The 17,140-nt window shown below is 46.7% G+C and overlaps 1 protein-coding gene across 2 annotated transcripts in view; it reads left to right on the top strand.

The window, feature by feature from the left end:
- The window catches only part of UNC13C (unc-13 homolog C), a 179,482-nt gene extending 163,335 nt beyond the window's left edge, over nt 1-16,147 (top strand). For both annotated transcript variants that reach the window (XM_066636656.1, XM_066636655.1), the window contains 8 exons: nt 559-711; nt 2,195-2,318; nt 4,259-4,315; nt 5,173-5,253; nt 8,022-8,169; nt 12,947-13,039; nt 13,350-13,509; nt 14,306-16,147. In XM_066636656.1, the coding sequence (XP_066492753.1) occupies nt 559-711; nt 2,195-2,318; nt 4,259-4,315; nt 5,173-5,253; nt 8,022-8,169; nt 12,947-13,039; nt 13,350-13,509; nt 14,306-14,591 (1,102 nt within the window). In that variant the 3' untranslated portion in view covers nt 14,592-16,147. The remainder of the gene's footprint in view (nt 1-558; nt 712-2,194; nt 2,319-4,258; nt 4,316-5,172; nt 5,254-8,021; nt 8,170-12,946; nt 13,040-13,349; nt 13,510-14,305) is intronic.
- The last annotated feature ends 993 nt before the right edge of the window (nt 16,148-17,140 follow it).

Below are 17,140 nucleotides of genomic sequence, written 5' to 3'. Positions count from 1 at the left end.
TTGTGACTTACTTTATGAAGACAGGGCTGCAGCAGGCTGCAGGAGGTGCGGGGAGCCCTGCGCAGCCCTCTGCAGCGCTCCCCGAGGCTTGGAACATTCAGAGAAACACTTTGCAGGAGGTGCTTTGCGCCTGGTATTACAGAACGTTCCAAGCCTCGAGGAGCGCTGCGGACACCCATGCCTACTGCAGCCCTGTCTTCATAAAGTAAGTCACAAGCACCCCCACTTGCTCCTCCATAGGAGCGCGATCCTGGGCGCCGTGTCGCTGCTGTAGCTTCTCCCCCCGCAAGAACTTACTGAGGGAGTAAAGCTCCCTCAAAGTTTGAGAACCACTGGCCTATCCAAACCAAAAAAGTCTTTCACACACTCACAGGAGAAGAAAGTCCTGGGTGGGAGGAGAAGCGCCAACAAAGTGGTGAGGAAGAGGGTTCTGGAGGGCAAGGTTATGGTGGTTTAGGCTGCAGTTGACAGAATCCTCGAAGGGTGCTCTGTGGCTTTTTGTGAGTGTAATATTTTGGCATTCCACCACCATGTCCTCCCTTCTGGGTTTTTTTTCAGTTTCCAGCGAGTTATTGAGGAGTGTGTGAAGCAAATGAGCACAGAGTTAAATCAGATGAGAGGAAATGGAGGTGCCGCCTCAGCCAACAAGAACAGCAGTGCCGTGGATGCAGAGGTTGTGCTGCGGCCACTAATGGACTTCCTCGACAAAACGTAAGCTGTGCAGGCAGTCTGATTCTAACAGGTGAACAGAAGGCAAATGTGTCGGTTCTCTGATCAGAAGCAGGTAGTGGCTTCCTGAAGCTTCACCTGGTTTTGCTGGTGGTCCCAAGTGCCCTTAATATCCTAACAATGAAACCATAACAATGCCAAGTAACTGTCTATGTTGGCCATGACTGAAGAGGACAATCAAACTACACATGGCATTAAACTGAGGTCCAAAGAAGCCCCCGCCCCCCCAGGACTAATTGTCACTTCGGGACAGGCAGCAGCAGAGAGTTAAATACCTTCTCCCCAGGGCCTCAATCCCGATCCCTTGCAGTGCCCCCCCATCGCAAGTTAATTTTCTTAAAAAAAACAGCTCCTAGACACCACCCCAGAGCAGGTAAAGTGGCAGAGGAGGTAATTCAGGGGGAGGATCAAGGTGAAGAGCAAGCCAAAATGGGGACAGGTGGGGGCAGAAGGAGGAGGATCTCAGCAGCAGCAGAACAGACCAGGATTCTATCCCTCATTCCCAACAAGGATCTGCCCCCTAAGGCTCTTCAGGCTTACACCAGTTAAAATGCAGGCATAGATATATAGAGACTCATTGGTGACTGAATGGCTTATCTGGAGAGAAGTAAAAATATTTTTACTTCTCCCAGGCTCCCTGGTTGCCCCCCCCCCACCACCACCACTGGATGCAGCTTGTGCTCTGTTGGTAGTGCTACATCACATCTAGTGGGGGTTAGGATTGGGGGCTTACAGCCTGATCCTAGCTACCTAGCACGCAGGGTTGCCACTGCACCAAAAATGGCTGCCGTTGTATCCTGCGTGCACCAGGCAACCAGAGGCGGCTCCTTGGGAGAAGGGGACAGTCATCCCCTTCCCCAAAGCAGAATCAAGGAGTCTTATGTTGGGACATGTGGCCCCCTTTCCCTTCCCATCCCCTGCCCTGCCATACCTCCTTCCCACCCTCCACCTGTCCCAGAACACCTCCTCCCTGCCTCCCCCTAGGCCCTCACCCCGTCTTACCTCTCTGCCACCTGGCACTTTGCATAGAGCACTGGGCAACGGACCATGGGCCCAGCGCCAGAGCTGGCCCAGCGCAGGCTCACATTGGGCTAGCTCTGGCTCTGGGCCCACGGTAAGGCTCGCAAACGTGCCTTATGGCGCATTTGTGACAGTGCATGTGCACGAAGATCAGGATTGGTCCCTTAATCTCTACTTCCACATGGGAAAGGTGTGGAGCGTCCCCCAGTACAGAAGCGAAAGGAACAGCCCTGCTCACACGGAGCTTTCAGCTCCTCCTTGTACTCTCAGCTGCAGCCCGTCTGTAAAACTCCAAAAAATCGTCCAGTGGCATCTCAGAAGCTTTACTGTTGTTAATGGCTAGAAGAAGCTGAAACAGAAAGCGGCAATTAGTTCATGAGACTGTGGAGTCTTTGACGCCTCAACACCAGATTGGGAACTTGGCACGTGTTTTGTTTTTTTTCAGCTTAAGTCTCTCAGCCAAGATCTGTGAGAAGACTGTTCTGAAACGGGTTTTGAAAGAGCTCTGGAAACTGGTCCTGAACAAAATAGAAAAACAGATTGTGCTCCCACCCCTGACAGATCAAACAGTAAGTCTCTGAGCCACACTGAAAGCAACAGTATGTCATTCCACTGTAAACACTTACAAACCATTTGGAAGTTGCAGCTTATGAATAATATGAATATTGCACCATCAGTATACATGGCTCTTTAAATAGAGTGAAATATCAGGTCCTTGCCCTGAGGAGCTTACAGTCTAGGTAAAACACATTTGCTGGTTTGATGGTGGGCAGACTTTCAGAACCAAAGTTCTAGGCAAGGGAAACAAACCCCTTTCCTGTTGTGGTGGACCATGACTGAGGCAATAAGATCCCACCAAACAGGATCCATAAACTGGTTCATCCTCCAACCCAATCAGCAGCTACTCTCAAAAAGACTGTTCAGAATGTTAAGTATCTGGTAGAATCACTCTGGTCATCCACCCTTTCAGCAGGCACTCCAGTTTGCTACTTTAAGGAGAATGGCATGAAACTGGCTTCACAGTGAGAAATTGCCTGGTTGTGAGTGAAGCAGCTAGAAAATACCAATAGTAGGGCCAGCCCATCAATGAGGCTGAGCGAAGTGATTGGTGGAACTTGACTACCATCCACCTCTCCCCATCTATGATGTTGCTGCTTCTTCTGTTCCCTGGATTTGAAAAGAAAGAGAACAGACTGGAAGGGACAGGAGAATGTTGCATCTTTTCTTCTCCCCACTTTCTCTTCTGCTCCATTCCTCTCTTTTCAAATCCAGGAGGATGGCATTTTAAATGTGACCTCAGGTGCTGGGACATTTTGAGCTGACCCAGGCTAGTGGGGCTCTCAGATGTAAAAATGAAGTTTGCTTTGCAAGGTGGAAGTTCAAAGGCACTGTATCCTTCCAGGACATTTCCATGTAATGAACAGAAGTCACACAGCAGCTCTTCTTGGGCTGCATCTAAAAGTGAGGCATCAGTTTTAATCTGTCAACCTTTTCCCTCATCTGATTAGGGGAAATGGATTGTAGTCTGATTGATGTCAGCTAATTGTCACTTTTCCATGGCAACCAATTAAAATGTTTTGGGGGCAGGATTAATGTGTGTTATGACATACCCTAGGTGTAGCAAAGAAGCACTAATGTTCTTTTTCCTGAGCCTACTTTCTCTTGTTGTTGTTGTAACCATGGCCTGAAGGCCACGGTCATTGTGACCATGGTCTGAAAGCCTGTGACCATGACCAGAGCAGCCAGTGGCCTCATAGTGGATCATTTGATATGGTGTTCATTGAATGACTTTGCTAACATATTGTGGTTCTTTTTGCACATGACCAAAGGTAGGGCAGCCATAGGGAACTCCAACCTGCAAAGCTGATAAAAGGAGACCTTCCTTTGTCTGGCCAACCAAGCCAGGCTCTCCCAGTGCTAACATTAAACCAGTGATTTTCAACTACTGCGCCACAGCATACTGGTGTGCTGTGAATGGTCTGCAGGTGTGCCACGGGAGTTTGGGGGTCATTTAGTAGGGCAACTGGGGGAAGTGAGCCCCCCACTGGCAGTACAATGTGCCATCTCAATTGTCCAAAAACTGATGCTGTGCCTTGACAATTTTAGCATTTTCTCAGTGTGCCATGAGATTAAAAAGGTTGAAAACTGATGCATTAAACAGTCATTCAAGTGTCACAGGCATTTATGGAGCTAGACTTTTTTCTGTTCCAACTGCAGCTGGGAAAAGTAAAAGAGGCCAACAACTCCTCAGCCTTTGAGGGTCTCTTACAGTCAAAGAGGCTTGCTAGCTCCACAGATGGAGCAAGCCACTGCTGTCTGCACTCCATGTGCCTTTCGAAAGCCATTGAGAAGTCTGGCATAGACCACCACCACCCCACCCCAAAGGTCTCAGCAACACTGGCACACAGACTGTGCAACTTGGAAGGGTAGCAGCTTGCTCTGCTGACACATGGCATCCCACAGCACAAAACCTTCCATCTCCATCTCACCTTTGCCTTTTTGTTCACAGGGACCTCAGATGATTTTCAGCGCAGCCAAAGATTTAGGACAGTTATCCAAATTGAAGGTAAGTGAACCTACACATGGCAAGAAGAGGAGATGCAGTAATCCTTTTGTGGCTGATGTTAACTCCTTCCTCCTTATACAGGCAGTAGAGGATCTTCCTGAAACCTTTTGCATGCTGGTGATGCATTGCTCACCTGATAGCAGTGGCTACCCCATGGTCACTTCCCAGGCAGTTCTAATATAGAATAACATACTCCAGTGCAGGGGGCGGTGTCTGCCAACATGTCTGAATGGCAACAGGGCCAGCTCAAAACCTTCTGGTGACAAAGGCAGTGCACCAAATGCTGCCCTCCTTTGTGCTTTGCCATGCCAAAATGCCACCCCCCTTACCACTGAGACACCACCCAGTGCTTCCTTCCCACTATCTGGATCAGAGTGGAAGAGAGTTAATAGACACTCTTCTCTCCTCCACACTTCCTCTTCTACCTATTTCCCTCATTCTTCTCAAATTCAGGCAGCAGGGGGAGAAGAAGCAATAGCAGAGGATGGGTGGCAGGTGTCTCTCATCAGTTCAATACCTGAGGCAATTGCCTCACTCATCCTCTTGGGTGAGCTGTCCCTGGGAGGCAACTTCTCTCCCTTCCTGTGTCGATCTTCCTACCAAGGCACAAGATTCTTCTTTTGAACAGAGAAGTTAAAACCCAGCTACTGCCACCAGCCTGAGGACGGTAAGCCACTCTGGGTGCTCCTCTTCAGTTCCACATCAGGCTAAGATTGCCTGTGATTCGCAGCTGCAAGAGAGATAGAAACATCTGTTCTCATGGGGTTTGGTGGGAGACATCATGGGGGAGAGAAGTGACATGATCATCTATCCTAAATTATTCTCTTCATCTTCCCATATTTGCATTCTTTTTTCAGGACCATGTCATCCGTGAAGAAACAAAAAGCCTGACGCTGAGGCAGTGTGCAATCATGGACGTGGTGCTGGCTACAATTAAGGTTTGACTTTATTAATGGGGGCATTGGTGCACATGTGATGAATAGCATGGAATCTTCCCACACTATACCCAGTGCTGTGGGCACCACTCCCAGGGCAATCCTCCTGCACAATTCCCATTGAAATGAATGGGACACTGCATTAAATTATTTATCCCAAAATTAAATGTTTTGGGATAAGGGAATTAGACAGATGCATGAAGAAGAAAGAGGAGAGGTCTGCTCATATCTGTTGGATCCTTGAATCCAACAGATTCAAGCATCTGTTGAATGCTTATGGATCCTCCACATTCAGAGGCAGAATACCTCAGAAGACCAGTTTGGGGGGGACAGGGGAGGCCTTGGTCTGCTTTTGGTTTTGCCAGAGGCCACTGGAAGATCAGCAGCAGGATGCTGCATTGGGTGGACTTTTGACTTGAACTAGCAGGATTAAATGTGGGGTACACAGCCTCCAAATGCACCCATTACTTTTTAAAAACTGTTTACATTAAGTTAAAATACAGTTGTTAAATTCCAAGGCTTATTATTTTATGTAAAACAAACCATCCATCATGCTTTACAGTCCTAATGATAAAGAACTACCATATTACAAAGCAGAAAAAGTTTTTTCCGTTCAAGTTAACCAAATAGTTGTTCCATGGCCTGAGAAAATGGGACAGTACTGCTCAGTTTCCAACTCCATTGCAGAAGTGTCTTAAAGCTATTGATTTATCCACTTCCACCACAACAGAACAAGCACCTTGGCACAACTGTCTGTTGCTACCATCCTTCTGCGTTTGTTCTGTCACTTAGGATAGGGCTGGGGCAAGTTAGCTACTAACAAACAGTGATCATATGTCAGGAATCCAAAAAATAAAATAAAAATCTGTCAATCTTTGGCCACAAGGGTTAGACCTTTATATGCCTGTGTTCAGATACAATCTGCTTTCTTTAGAACAATCAGTGGAGGTAAATTCTACAGCTCCCATAGACACTTTTTCCATTTCGGAACTGCTCTACTTCTTGTAAAATAATTGTTAAGACTCATTAAATATCTCAGCAATTGACATTCATTGGTCACCATCCAGCAAAGCGAGGCAGAGCTATGCAAAAAGCAGCAAGACCTATTTTAAACCAAAAGCCGTTTGCCTCTTCAGCAATGACGCATGAATGAACCTGCAAAGAAAACTTCAGATCCAGGCACCATTTCACTTTATTTAGGAAAGTCACTTCATGCCCCTCATGGAATATGGAGAAACAAAGTAACTGCTTTTCGGGGGGGGGGGGGGGGACTGTATACACATAAGTCATTTCTGCCCAGTGTAGCATATACACAACAGGGACCAAATGTGTACACCTGTGGGCCAGGCAGAAATGGGTTAAAAAAATACGCAGAACTGCAAGGCATATTTTTCCAATGTTATCATACAGTTTCAAATTATTTCATCTCCTCTGCCATGTGAAGAAGGAAGGGCCACTTACATGGTATGTTGCATCACCTGTAGTACTTACTGTGCTGTCCTTCCCAGCTATGCTACTGAAGAGGGCTTCCCTGACAATCTGCCCCATGGAAACTGTCCAAAAGTGATTCAGGTTCTGGAAGAAATAAAGATTTGGTCCCATTTTGGTTCAGGATCAGCTTGCCCATCTCAGCCCCATATGCATCAGTTCTCCCAAAGACTTACAAATTCCACCTTTTTCTGCAGACAGTGTTTGCCTAATTTGTTGAGCCATTTTACATAATCAACCCTTGTTTGCATAAATTGTTTGTCATGGCAACAGGGTGGAGAAGGGCATAGGGATTCTTTGTCCGCATTTTTCATTATTTGTCTGTGACAGGTTCTACCCAAACTCCCTTGGTGGATTTTAATTTGTTGATTTTGAATGCTGCTCACAAATGAAGAAACACACTACAAATACGCAATGTGCAGCCTGGTCATCAATCTTAGAAGTGAGCTGCCTGCCTACCTCAACTGCTGCTGTAGGTTATATTACCACTGAATGCACTGTCATTTGGGAAAACTGGCCTCAAAAGCTCAATTAAGCCATAGAGAGGTTTGCTACTAACCTCTGCATCTCCCACTCAGGACCAGTCAGATCATAAGGTCAACTGAGGCAGAGCCTAAGGCAGCAGACTGGTGGGGAGTTCCCCTTTTTGTTTGCCCCAGCCAACTCTACAGCTTCTCCTCCTTCCGATCCCTGGATTAGAAAAAAAGAAGAGGGAAATGGAGCAAAAGAGAAAGTGTGGAAGAGAGAAGAGTGGTGCACTAGACCAGAACACGGAGAGGCACTATATTCATAATAATAATTGGCATTTGTCATCCTTCATTTGACAGTAGTTCATATTTATGGGATTAATACATCCCTCTTTGATCAAGATTTGGTCACAGTTTTAGTGTTAAGACTGACGCTAAATTTTACAGTTGTGGCTTAGAGCTGAGGTTGGTCAATGAGGGTTTATTCAAGGTGGATCTCCCCCTTTGGGAGATGGTTCAGGATCACAGGACACAGTAGATATTCAGTAGTTGACCAGGTGGGTCTAACAGAGTGTTGACAGGCTCCCTGGTGAGTTGACTACTGTAGGGAGAGGCTTGACCCTTTACAGTCTTGAGATAGAGGTAGTTGAGTTTGGCCCAACTCAGTACTGGTACCTTCCCGGCCATACAAGCAGGGGTTTCCTCTGCTGACTGAGAAGCTCTAAGCAGGCAGATCGTCTTGAGATGGAGAAACCAATCCTCTAGCTCAGGGTGTTGATGAGAGAGTTCTCCTTCCTTCTCTGCTTTTCTTTTCAGCAATACTTCCATGCTGGGGGAAGTGGGCTAAAGAAGAACTTCTTGGAGAAGAGTCCAGACCTTCAGTCTCTAAAATATGCACTTAACCTTTACACTCAAACAACAGATGTCCTGATCAAGAAGTTCATCACCACCCAGACATCTCAGAGTAAGTGACTGGGCACCTGGGCCAGTGGACTCATGAAGGACTGCTTAGTATTCATGAAAGGATTTTGATCATAAGCAACCCAATGACAGTCAAGAAGAGTGGGGGGGGGTGCATATTGGTGGAGGAGCCTACCTCTGTCTGCCAGCCAGTCGCCACCACTTGTCCTTCTCCTGCTTCGTGGATTTGAAGAGGAAAGGGAGAGTGGAGCAGACAAGGAATATGGAAAGAGGAGCGTGGCAGGCTAGAGCATCAGCAGGAAGAACAGTGGCAGCTATGTACCACTAAGGGTGGGATGGCTTTCAGTGCACCATATTAGGCACCAGATCTTGGGCCAGTCCTGGACAAAAATGCAGTTATATGCCACATAGTGATGTTCCAGCGATCAACCTGTCAAACTCATGGGGCTAGCTTCCTTCCCTCCTTCCTTGCTGACGGGCAGCCCAATCCTGAGCTGCCTGGGGCGCAGCACCGAGAACAGCTGCCGCCGGATCCTGCGCGCCCTGGGCTACCACAGAAGGTGCCTCAGGGGAAGGGGACTTTAGTCCCCTTCCCCCAGGTAAGGTAAGCAGTCCTGCAAGGGGGCTACTCACTTTACCTTTATGGGTAAAGGCGCTTGTGTAGGGCACGGAGCCCTCCACGAGCGCCTTGGATCCTGTGGAGCAGAGTTCTGTGGACCCTCCTCCCTCCTTCCCCCCTGGCATGCCTCCTGCTCGCCCCCGCCTTTCTGTCATGCCTCTCCCTGCCCTCTCTTTGCCCCCCTGCCGGCCTCCTCCCTCCCCGGAACACCTCCTCCCATCCCCGTTCCCACTTACTGCACTGCCAAGCCGCGGAAGCTGGTCAACTGCCCTGCACTAGCACAGCACTGGCCGGCGCTGGACTAGCATGGGCGGGAGCCCGGCGGAGAGGCTCGTAAATGTGCCTTACAGCACGTTTGCTACAGTGCTCAGTAGCAGGAAGTCATGCCTCTGAGCAAAGGATTGGGCTCTGAACTGGCTAACCAGCACTTCACGTGCCATCTGTCACAGTTTTGCTAACTAGCTGCCTTCTCCCTGCTTTCTTGGCCCCGCAAGGCATTGTGGGGTATGACCCGCTGTCATTAGTGGTTGTCTAGACCAGTGTTTTTCAAACTATGGGTTGGGACCAAAAGGTGAGTCATGAGCTAATTTCAGGTGGGTTCCCATTCAGTTCAATATTTTATTTTTAAGACATTAGACTTGATGCTACCATGGTATGTGACTGCATCTGGGGAAATATTGCAGCTCTGAACTTTTACCAGGCTATTGTGTATGTGCTTCTAATGGTAAATGGGACTTACTCCTATGTAAGTGTGGGTAGGTTTGCAGCCTAGAATTGTTAAAAATTTTCCTGCTTGATGACGTCACTTCTGGTGAGTCCTTACAGATTCTCATTCTAGAAAGTGGATCCTGATGCTAAAAGTTTGAGAACCAGTGATCTAGGAAATGATGGATGCACCTAACAATGCAGAACGTATTTCCGTCATTATTGGCCCATACGTGAATTACCAGAATATGCAAAAATACTACCAGAAGGTGCAAAGGCATCCCAGCAGTCTGCAAAACTTCCTTGATAAAGACAGACTGCTGGGCAGCTCTTTTACTTTGCTCCTCCAGAGCTCCTGAGACCAGCACAGTCGCGCTAATCCACTTTGTTCATAGACTAGGATGAAGTCTTCATTTTCCAATTACTTGTGTTTGTGTACAGACGTGGGAGAATAATTGAAAGGATCTCCAGTGTTCATCTTATTTAATCACTCTGTTTCTGGAAGACAGATTAAGATTCCCCAATGACTTGCCTTCAGAAAGCAACCAGTGGAATAAATTTTAAAATGATGGCCCTGAAAGACTTCAAGCGTCCAGAATTTATTTTCTTTTTGTTTATCTCAGCTCATCCCCACTGTAAAGGACATGGATAGCATATTGGATTTGGGCCCCATTTTAGCTCTCCCCCCCTCCTTGCTTGTACACAGTTCTGTGGTTCCATTACTACTCAGCTTGGTCCCAGTGGTTCTTCTGAAAGGCAGAACAACCGAGGGGTTTTTTCTGGGCCTTTGTGCTTTGACAGTTCTGCATCCAGCCGTGCTCTGGACACATCAATGAAGTGCTACCCCTGAAGCCATTCAGCACATAGTTATATGCTTTGCATGTAAAAATATATTCGCAGGCTGAAATCCTATCATTATCAGTCAAACCTTGTCATTTCCAATTAAAAGGATTTCAGGACTGAGAAGGCTGGCCCACCTGAAGCAGTCATCTCAGCTGACAGAACATCTCAGCCTCCTCCCTACCCCCACTTCCACTGCTCCTCCATCTCCTTCAATTCACTGGATTCGAAAAGGTGGCACTCTAGCCCACCACTCTCCTCTCCTCTACTTTTCTGCTCCGTTCCCTCTTATTTTTCAAATCCAAGGAGCAGAAGTAGTGGAGAAGGTTCTGGTGCATCACCATTTAAGAGGCAGCATTTGGCACAATGCCGGCATTAGGCACTATTTGGCACATTTGGCAACATCCAAGGAGCAGAAGTAGTGGAGAAGGTCCAGGTGCATCACCATTTAAGAGGCATTTAATGCAGCACCATTTGGCACACTGCCTCGGTGGTGGGACATCTTGGGCCAGCCATGGGTCTGGCTCAGTAGCATTCCTAGAGGAGGCGAAGCGCTAAGTTTTGCAGGGCTCAACATGCCCTATAAGCTGCCCCTCCTGTTCACCATTGGAACCATTCCAGGTGGTGAGAGCAGCATGGAGAAGATGCCTCCACCTTGCTGTCACTGCCCAGAATGGCTCCAAAATCAGCTTTACAGGGAGGGGCAATTTACAAGGCCTATTGACGCACCCTGCAAAACTTAGCACTCCCCCCCCCCCCGTCTAGGAACACTCCTGGTCTGCCTCAGCCAAAGGTAGCTCCTTATGTCTGCAGTACTTCTTTCCATCCTGCCTGTCTTACCATGAAAAAGAAAGATGTGTTCTGAAGAAGAGGATATCTGATTATAATGAAAAATAGATAGTTCTGAAAAGTGGGACAGTGCACCACAAAGTTAGTGAAACTAGGCATTGAGTTTCTAACTCTCTGCCATCTCCAGTCTAAACCAGATAGTGGATGTAAAAGAAAAAAAAGAAATTTTTTTTTAGAATTCCACAGGCACACTCTGACCTTCACCTGGTGCTGCTATTAAATAATAATGGATAAAAAAGCAAAAGGAAATGTCTCTGTATTGAAGCAGAAATTCTTTGCTGCTGCCAGCTACTCCTCTGGGCTCAAGGTAGTTTTAAGTAAATTTTATATTTCATTGGGAACAATTTATGTTTTCTCCAAGGAGTCGTCTTCTCCTTTGTAAAGAAAATAGTTCTTTCACAATTTGGATTCTGGAAAAGGGATGCCATTTAGGGGAAGATGAAGCAGTTCCCTTCCCTCTTCCAAATCCACCCTGATGATTCCTCAGGGCCCCCTAGATTTGTGGCCAGTTCACCAATTCAGCAGAAACATTTAAAGCCATTTAGATTTCATCCTGTTATGCTTGATTAAGGGTAAGCTTCACTGAATACAATGGTTTTTACTTCTCAAGAACACACATAGGATTGCACTGAGAATGACTCCTGTTACAAACAATGAAATGGGCCCAACAGCCGCTCTGCAAGCTCGGGCACAAATGTTTTCCTTCAAAGGGACAGAAACTGTTGCTCTTGTGCTAACGGTGCTGTTCTAGTTCTTACATGGGACATTTTAAAAAGTCGCAGAGGTCTTTAAATATGCCGCGTTCAGGGCTGGCCCATCCCTGTGGCCAACTGAGAGAGTAGCCTCCTGCAACAGATTGACAGGGGCCACCCTAACTCCTCTGCTTCTCCTCATCCCACTCCCTTGATTCAAAGAGGGGTTTGGAGCAGAACAGAAACTAGAGAGGGGAATGGTGGACTAGAGCGTCTGACTCTGCCCTGCTCTCCTCTACACTTCCTTTCTTGCTCCATTCCCCTCTTTTCAAATTGAGCGAGGAGGAGTGGTAGAAGTGGTGACTAGTGTATTTCCAAGTACATGGGGGAGCAGCACTTGGTGCACCGTCTGAGGTGCAGCAATCTTGGGCTGACCCTGGCTGTGTTTTTGCAATTGAATCATGAACATCCCGTACTGAACCTTGTCTACCCCCTTATTGAAATTCTTGCCTTCCCCCCACCACTGAAATTATATCTGTCGACTCTACCCCAGATGATAATACAAAACGTAATATGCAATCAACATGAACCTCTTGGTCCTGACACAGGAACACGGTGGCTGTGGCTAGATTTTTCATATCTTTTCTTGACATGTTGTTTTACATCCAATTTTGCATCCAGCTTTCCCCGGGGCGTTGTCGCTATTAATGAATGCCGTCTGGACAGTGATGAATGAGTTTTGGAGCACACTCTGTCTCCACAGATGGAGAAATCCACTTGGAAAATTCCACCTCTAAATTAGCTGTGCTGGCTGATGAGTAGGGTGGGGTGGCCAGTGCTTGGGAGGCAGAACAGCACATTAGGACTGTACCTGGGAAACTGAGGTCCAGATACTAGCCTTGCATACCTGCAAGCTGTCTCAGCCTCAGTTCTCTATAAAATATGGGAAATGATGGCCTACCTCACAAGACAATCATGAGAATAAAGGAAATGTTATTACACGTCGTCAGCTAGGATCATATGGGATCTATACAGTTACTCAAATTGTCATTTTCAAATCTGTGCATTCTCTCTGTTGATGGTGCCTGAGTGTTAAAATCTTCCTTACGTTGCAGGCCAGGCGAGCAATGATACTGTAGGGGAGATCAACGTTCAGGTGGACCTCACAACACATCCTGGAACTGGAGAGCAAAAAGTCACTGTCAAAGGTACCTTCCAAGATGCTTCCCTGACAGCAGTTTAAGCCCAATTGTTGCATCATAAGCAGTGTGCAAGCTTGAACCTGCCTCTGGGTTCTGATGCCAGCAAAGCCTGCGACTCTGTTAGAAATGGCGTTTGCAAAATTTAGAGCACAGGATGGCTGTAAAATGCAAATACTGGTGGAAGAGAGCAGTGCCCATCCCACCAATTATAAGCAAACCACTGTATTTTCTCAAGAAAGTATGCTGTTTGGATTTAAAGGTTCATTCTAAAACTCTGTGGGTTGGTGCAAGAAAGTGATTGTTGTTGTTGTTTTAGTTGTAGCAATTAATAACCTCAACTGGCAAACAAGTGCCATGTTCCGGCCTTTTGTGGAGGTGTGTATTCTGGGGCCCAGCCTCAGTGACAAGAAGCGAAAGCACGGCACCAAGACGAAAAGCAACACCTGGTCGCCCAAATACAATGAAACATTCCAGTTGTAAGTTACTTTTGACTCTCCTTGTGTGACGAGCTTAGCTCTAGACCACAACCAGAGATACCAGTACAAGTTCTTCCATCTTCTTTCAAAAGTGAGGGCCAGCCCAAGACCTCTCAACACCTAAAGCAGTTCCCAGAACATCACCACATTGCCTTGCATGGTGGTGCCTAAGCTGCTGTGTCTCTGCTCTCTTCCTCCTTCTCCCTGGATTTGTAAGGAAGAGGGGGTGGAAAACAAAGTGTGGAGGAGTGGTTGGAGCAGAAGAGGAAGTGTGGTGGAGAAGCTGGAGCATCTCTGGCACTCCTCCAGGAGGAGGAAGAGGAGGAGAAGCAGCAGCAAAGACCACCCAGCACACCCCTGAGTAGTACTGGGACGTGGCTGTCTGAGAGGCTCTTTAAGTGCTTTTGTTTAAACTCTTTACATTTCTTGCTGACTTTTTTGTGTTTGTAGCCAGATGTCAAGGGGCCTCACAGACCACTGCTCTGACAGCAGCTCTTTAGCAAGCCATCAACAGCCTCCTTTCAGCCTCATCTCCTCATGTTAATACAGAGATAGGAACACTAGCAGTCTTCTCTCTTTGTTTATAACATTAGTGCCATTCATTATATTGCCTCATTCATAACAATGCTAGAAGTGGGTTGGGCTTTGAGACAGCCATTTGCCCTAAGCCAGTGAGCTTCAGAGCTATGCAGGGATCCAAGCCCAAGTCTCCCTATCTAAGTCTAAGGCTCTTTCTTCACAAAGTGATGTCAGATGCTACAGTCCTTGTCTGTTCTCATCTGTCAAAACTCTGCAGCCTCCTGAGTCACGAAGAAAGACCAGGGGCCTATGAGCTCCACCTCTCTGTGAAAGATTACTGCTTTGCCAGGGAAGACCGCATCATTGGCATGGCTGTCATTCAGTTGCGAAGCATCGCCGAGAGAGGGAGCTGTGCCAGCTGGCACCCACTGCTACGGAACATCTACATGGACGAAACAGGGTTGACCATCCTTAGGATTCTTTCCCAAAGGACCAATGACGAAGTTGCAAAAGAATTTGTCCGCCTCAAATCCGAAACGCGATCTGTTGATGAAAGCACCTGAAAGCTCCTTGCGAGTCAATGCAACCTGTCAGCGCCAAGATCCTTGACCCAGTGTTATCGACGTCCGAACCATGCATGCGTGTGCAACTCTGTGGGAATGTTTAACTAACTCTGTTTCTGTGTTTGCCAGAACCCAAGTACTATATTTGCAAGGTTATGTCCAAGAGCTGTCTACCTTTTCTACATATTTTGGTCTTTGCAAAAGAAGTAACTGTTTCAATGAAGTGCCAAAACTGCAATGAAGAACAAGTTAATTAATGGCATCTTTTGAAATGTTGATTTTTGTCTGTTTTCATTCCACCCTCCTCTCCACCAGAAACATCTCCTGATAGTGCATCTGTCTTTTGGGTTGAGTCATTCACCGTCTCTGTTAAATTGCCGTGTGGCCTACTCAACATGGTCTAAACTAAGTCTAAGTCGATATCCCTCCCCTTTCCCCCCTCCCTAAGATGTTTTGCCTCATTGTCCTGGTTCCATTTTATGCAAATTCCCTCTTAAGTCTCACTTCCCCAAGGCGTTTTTCTATCATAACTTACAGGTGCAGTTACTTCAAGAAAGGGTTTGTAATTTTATAATTGCTGATACAAAGAAATGATTTTTTGCATACAAACTTTAAAACAAACAAAAAAAAGGATGGAAATGTTTTATGCTGACCTTTTTTTCCAACCTTTCATATATATCACTGTGAAGAAATGCTGTCAAAGCAAGTCCTCAAGAAGCTTCACCATGTTTGTTACTGACGTTTGATATCTTGAGATAACTTTGTTCTCCCAAACTGCCAAGGCAACATCCTATTTGTATTAAAAGGGTAATTCCATCACCCCCGTTCAGTGATCTGCCCCAGGCACAGAGAGGGGCTCTGAGAGATCCATGGAACTCCTCATTCATGGCAATGGAGACAAGGGTTCCAGGCGAGGAAACACCTTCCTTCTCCAGTGAAGTGAATGGGAAGGACCGCCAGAGTGCAGAGGAGTGCCATCTTGTACACATCACAAGGTGGCCTTCAGGGCTTTGGAGTGAAGAGGATCTGCTGGCAAAAAGTGCAGGCAGTCGGCTCAGGGTGCTGGGAACACTCTCTGCGCATATGCTCCATTGGGATGAATGGAGGGTCCTTTTCCAAGGGGCCTGCGCAAGAGATTTGCTGGCAAATATTGCACGAGGTTGGCTCAGGGTGCTGGGAGCATTCTCTGTGCATATGCTCCATTGGAATGAATGGAGGGCCCTTTTCTAAGGGCCTGCGCAAGAGATGGCCTGCGCAACCACAGGTGGTTGTTCTGTGTGGTGTGTGAATGTTACAGGGTTTTTGTTGTGTGAAATGGTACCGGACAATACAGGGTTAATGAGATGGAAGATGCTGGTTGGTGGTTTCCATCTAGAGATCAGTTTCATGAGAAGCAATTTTGCTGTTAACATTTTTCACTCCAACCATTACAAACTTTGCTTTACATACTTGGCTGAAACGTCAGCGAAGTGCTTTATTTCTTATTTTTATTTTCATACAAGTTCAAAAGGTTTCTACTTATGCAACATGAATATGTCCTGCACTGAGGCAAAAATCCATGTGCTGTAAATATATTTCGTGATAAATTGTAAAATAAAGCAAGAAGAAACTGCTCTCTGTTTGTCACCTTGACCTTGTTTGTGGGTTAAGTTCAGTCAGGGAAAGAAATGAGCAAATGCCTTTTCAGCTTTGCCTGGAGCACAGAGGCCAGAGAATGGGCACTGCAGCAAACCCCTTGTGCCATCACAAAACCCATACCACACATCCCTCACAAATGGCTCTCTTTTTGCCCTCACAAAACCACTTCTAAAGGTTTGCCCTCAGCCTGAACTGAGTTTTCAGTTGACTGGCCTAGCCTGGACTGGTGCAACTGGTCAGCCTCCAGTTTTTCTCACACACCTCTGGCCCCACAAGTCTTACTACGGGAAAATGTGCTTCGTTTACGTGCTTCCCTCACTTTTCTGAGCAGCAAGAAGCTCCAAGGGTAATGCGGCCCAAATCACTGGAGGCTTATGGTGGGTTTGTAATATTTGCTTCATTTTCAAATTTGTAGGTTGAGCATGAGATGGAGGTAAATAGCAGAACATTCCTACAAACAATAACAGGTTACATCGGCTCCCCAGAGAGAGGTCTGTCTCCCCAAATTGCTTTTGCTCTTGGCTTGCTCTAACCCTTAGCTTCCATTTCAGCCTCTGACGCCCACTCTGCCTTGTCTCCCACTGCAGCTGCTAGAAAAGCTGCTCATTTTATTCTTTCCCCATTGACCACCCTCATGGAGCAGAAAGTGAGGAGGGACAGGTCCCACTACGTGACATTTTACAAAACATTGAGATAATGAGCACTAAATTTTTTTTTTTAATTATAGGAAAAATGTAATGCTTATAAGTGCTCAGTATATACCCAGAAATCTTCCCCAGCCAAGGGTCCACACAGGGGACATGCAGAAGCTTCAGACACTGGTGATCTAGGTTCTCAGATAAGAATTATGCAACCCTTCCTGGAAATGTTGTCAGGGGCTGAAGCTGGGGCCATCTGCACGCAAACTGTGT

Source organism: Tiliqua scincoides, chromosome 8 (assembly GCF_035046505.1).
Source record: "Tiliqua scincoides isolate rTilSci1 chromosome 8, rTilSci1.hap2, whole genome shotgun sequence".
Taxonomy (NCBI): Eukaryota; Metazoa; Chordata; class Lepidosauria; order Squamata; family Scincidae; genus Tiliqua; species Tiliqua scincoides.
Note: the sequence above shows the minus strand (reverse complement) of the source record. Positions and strands in the feature narration are given on the sequence as shown.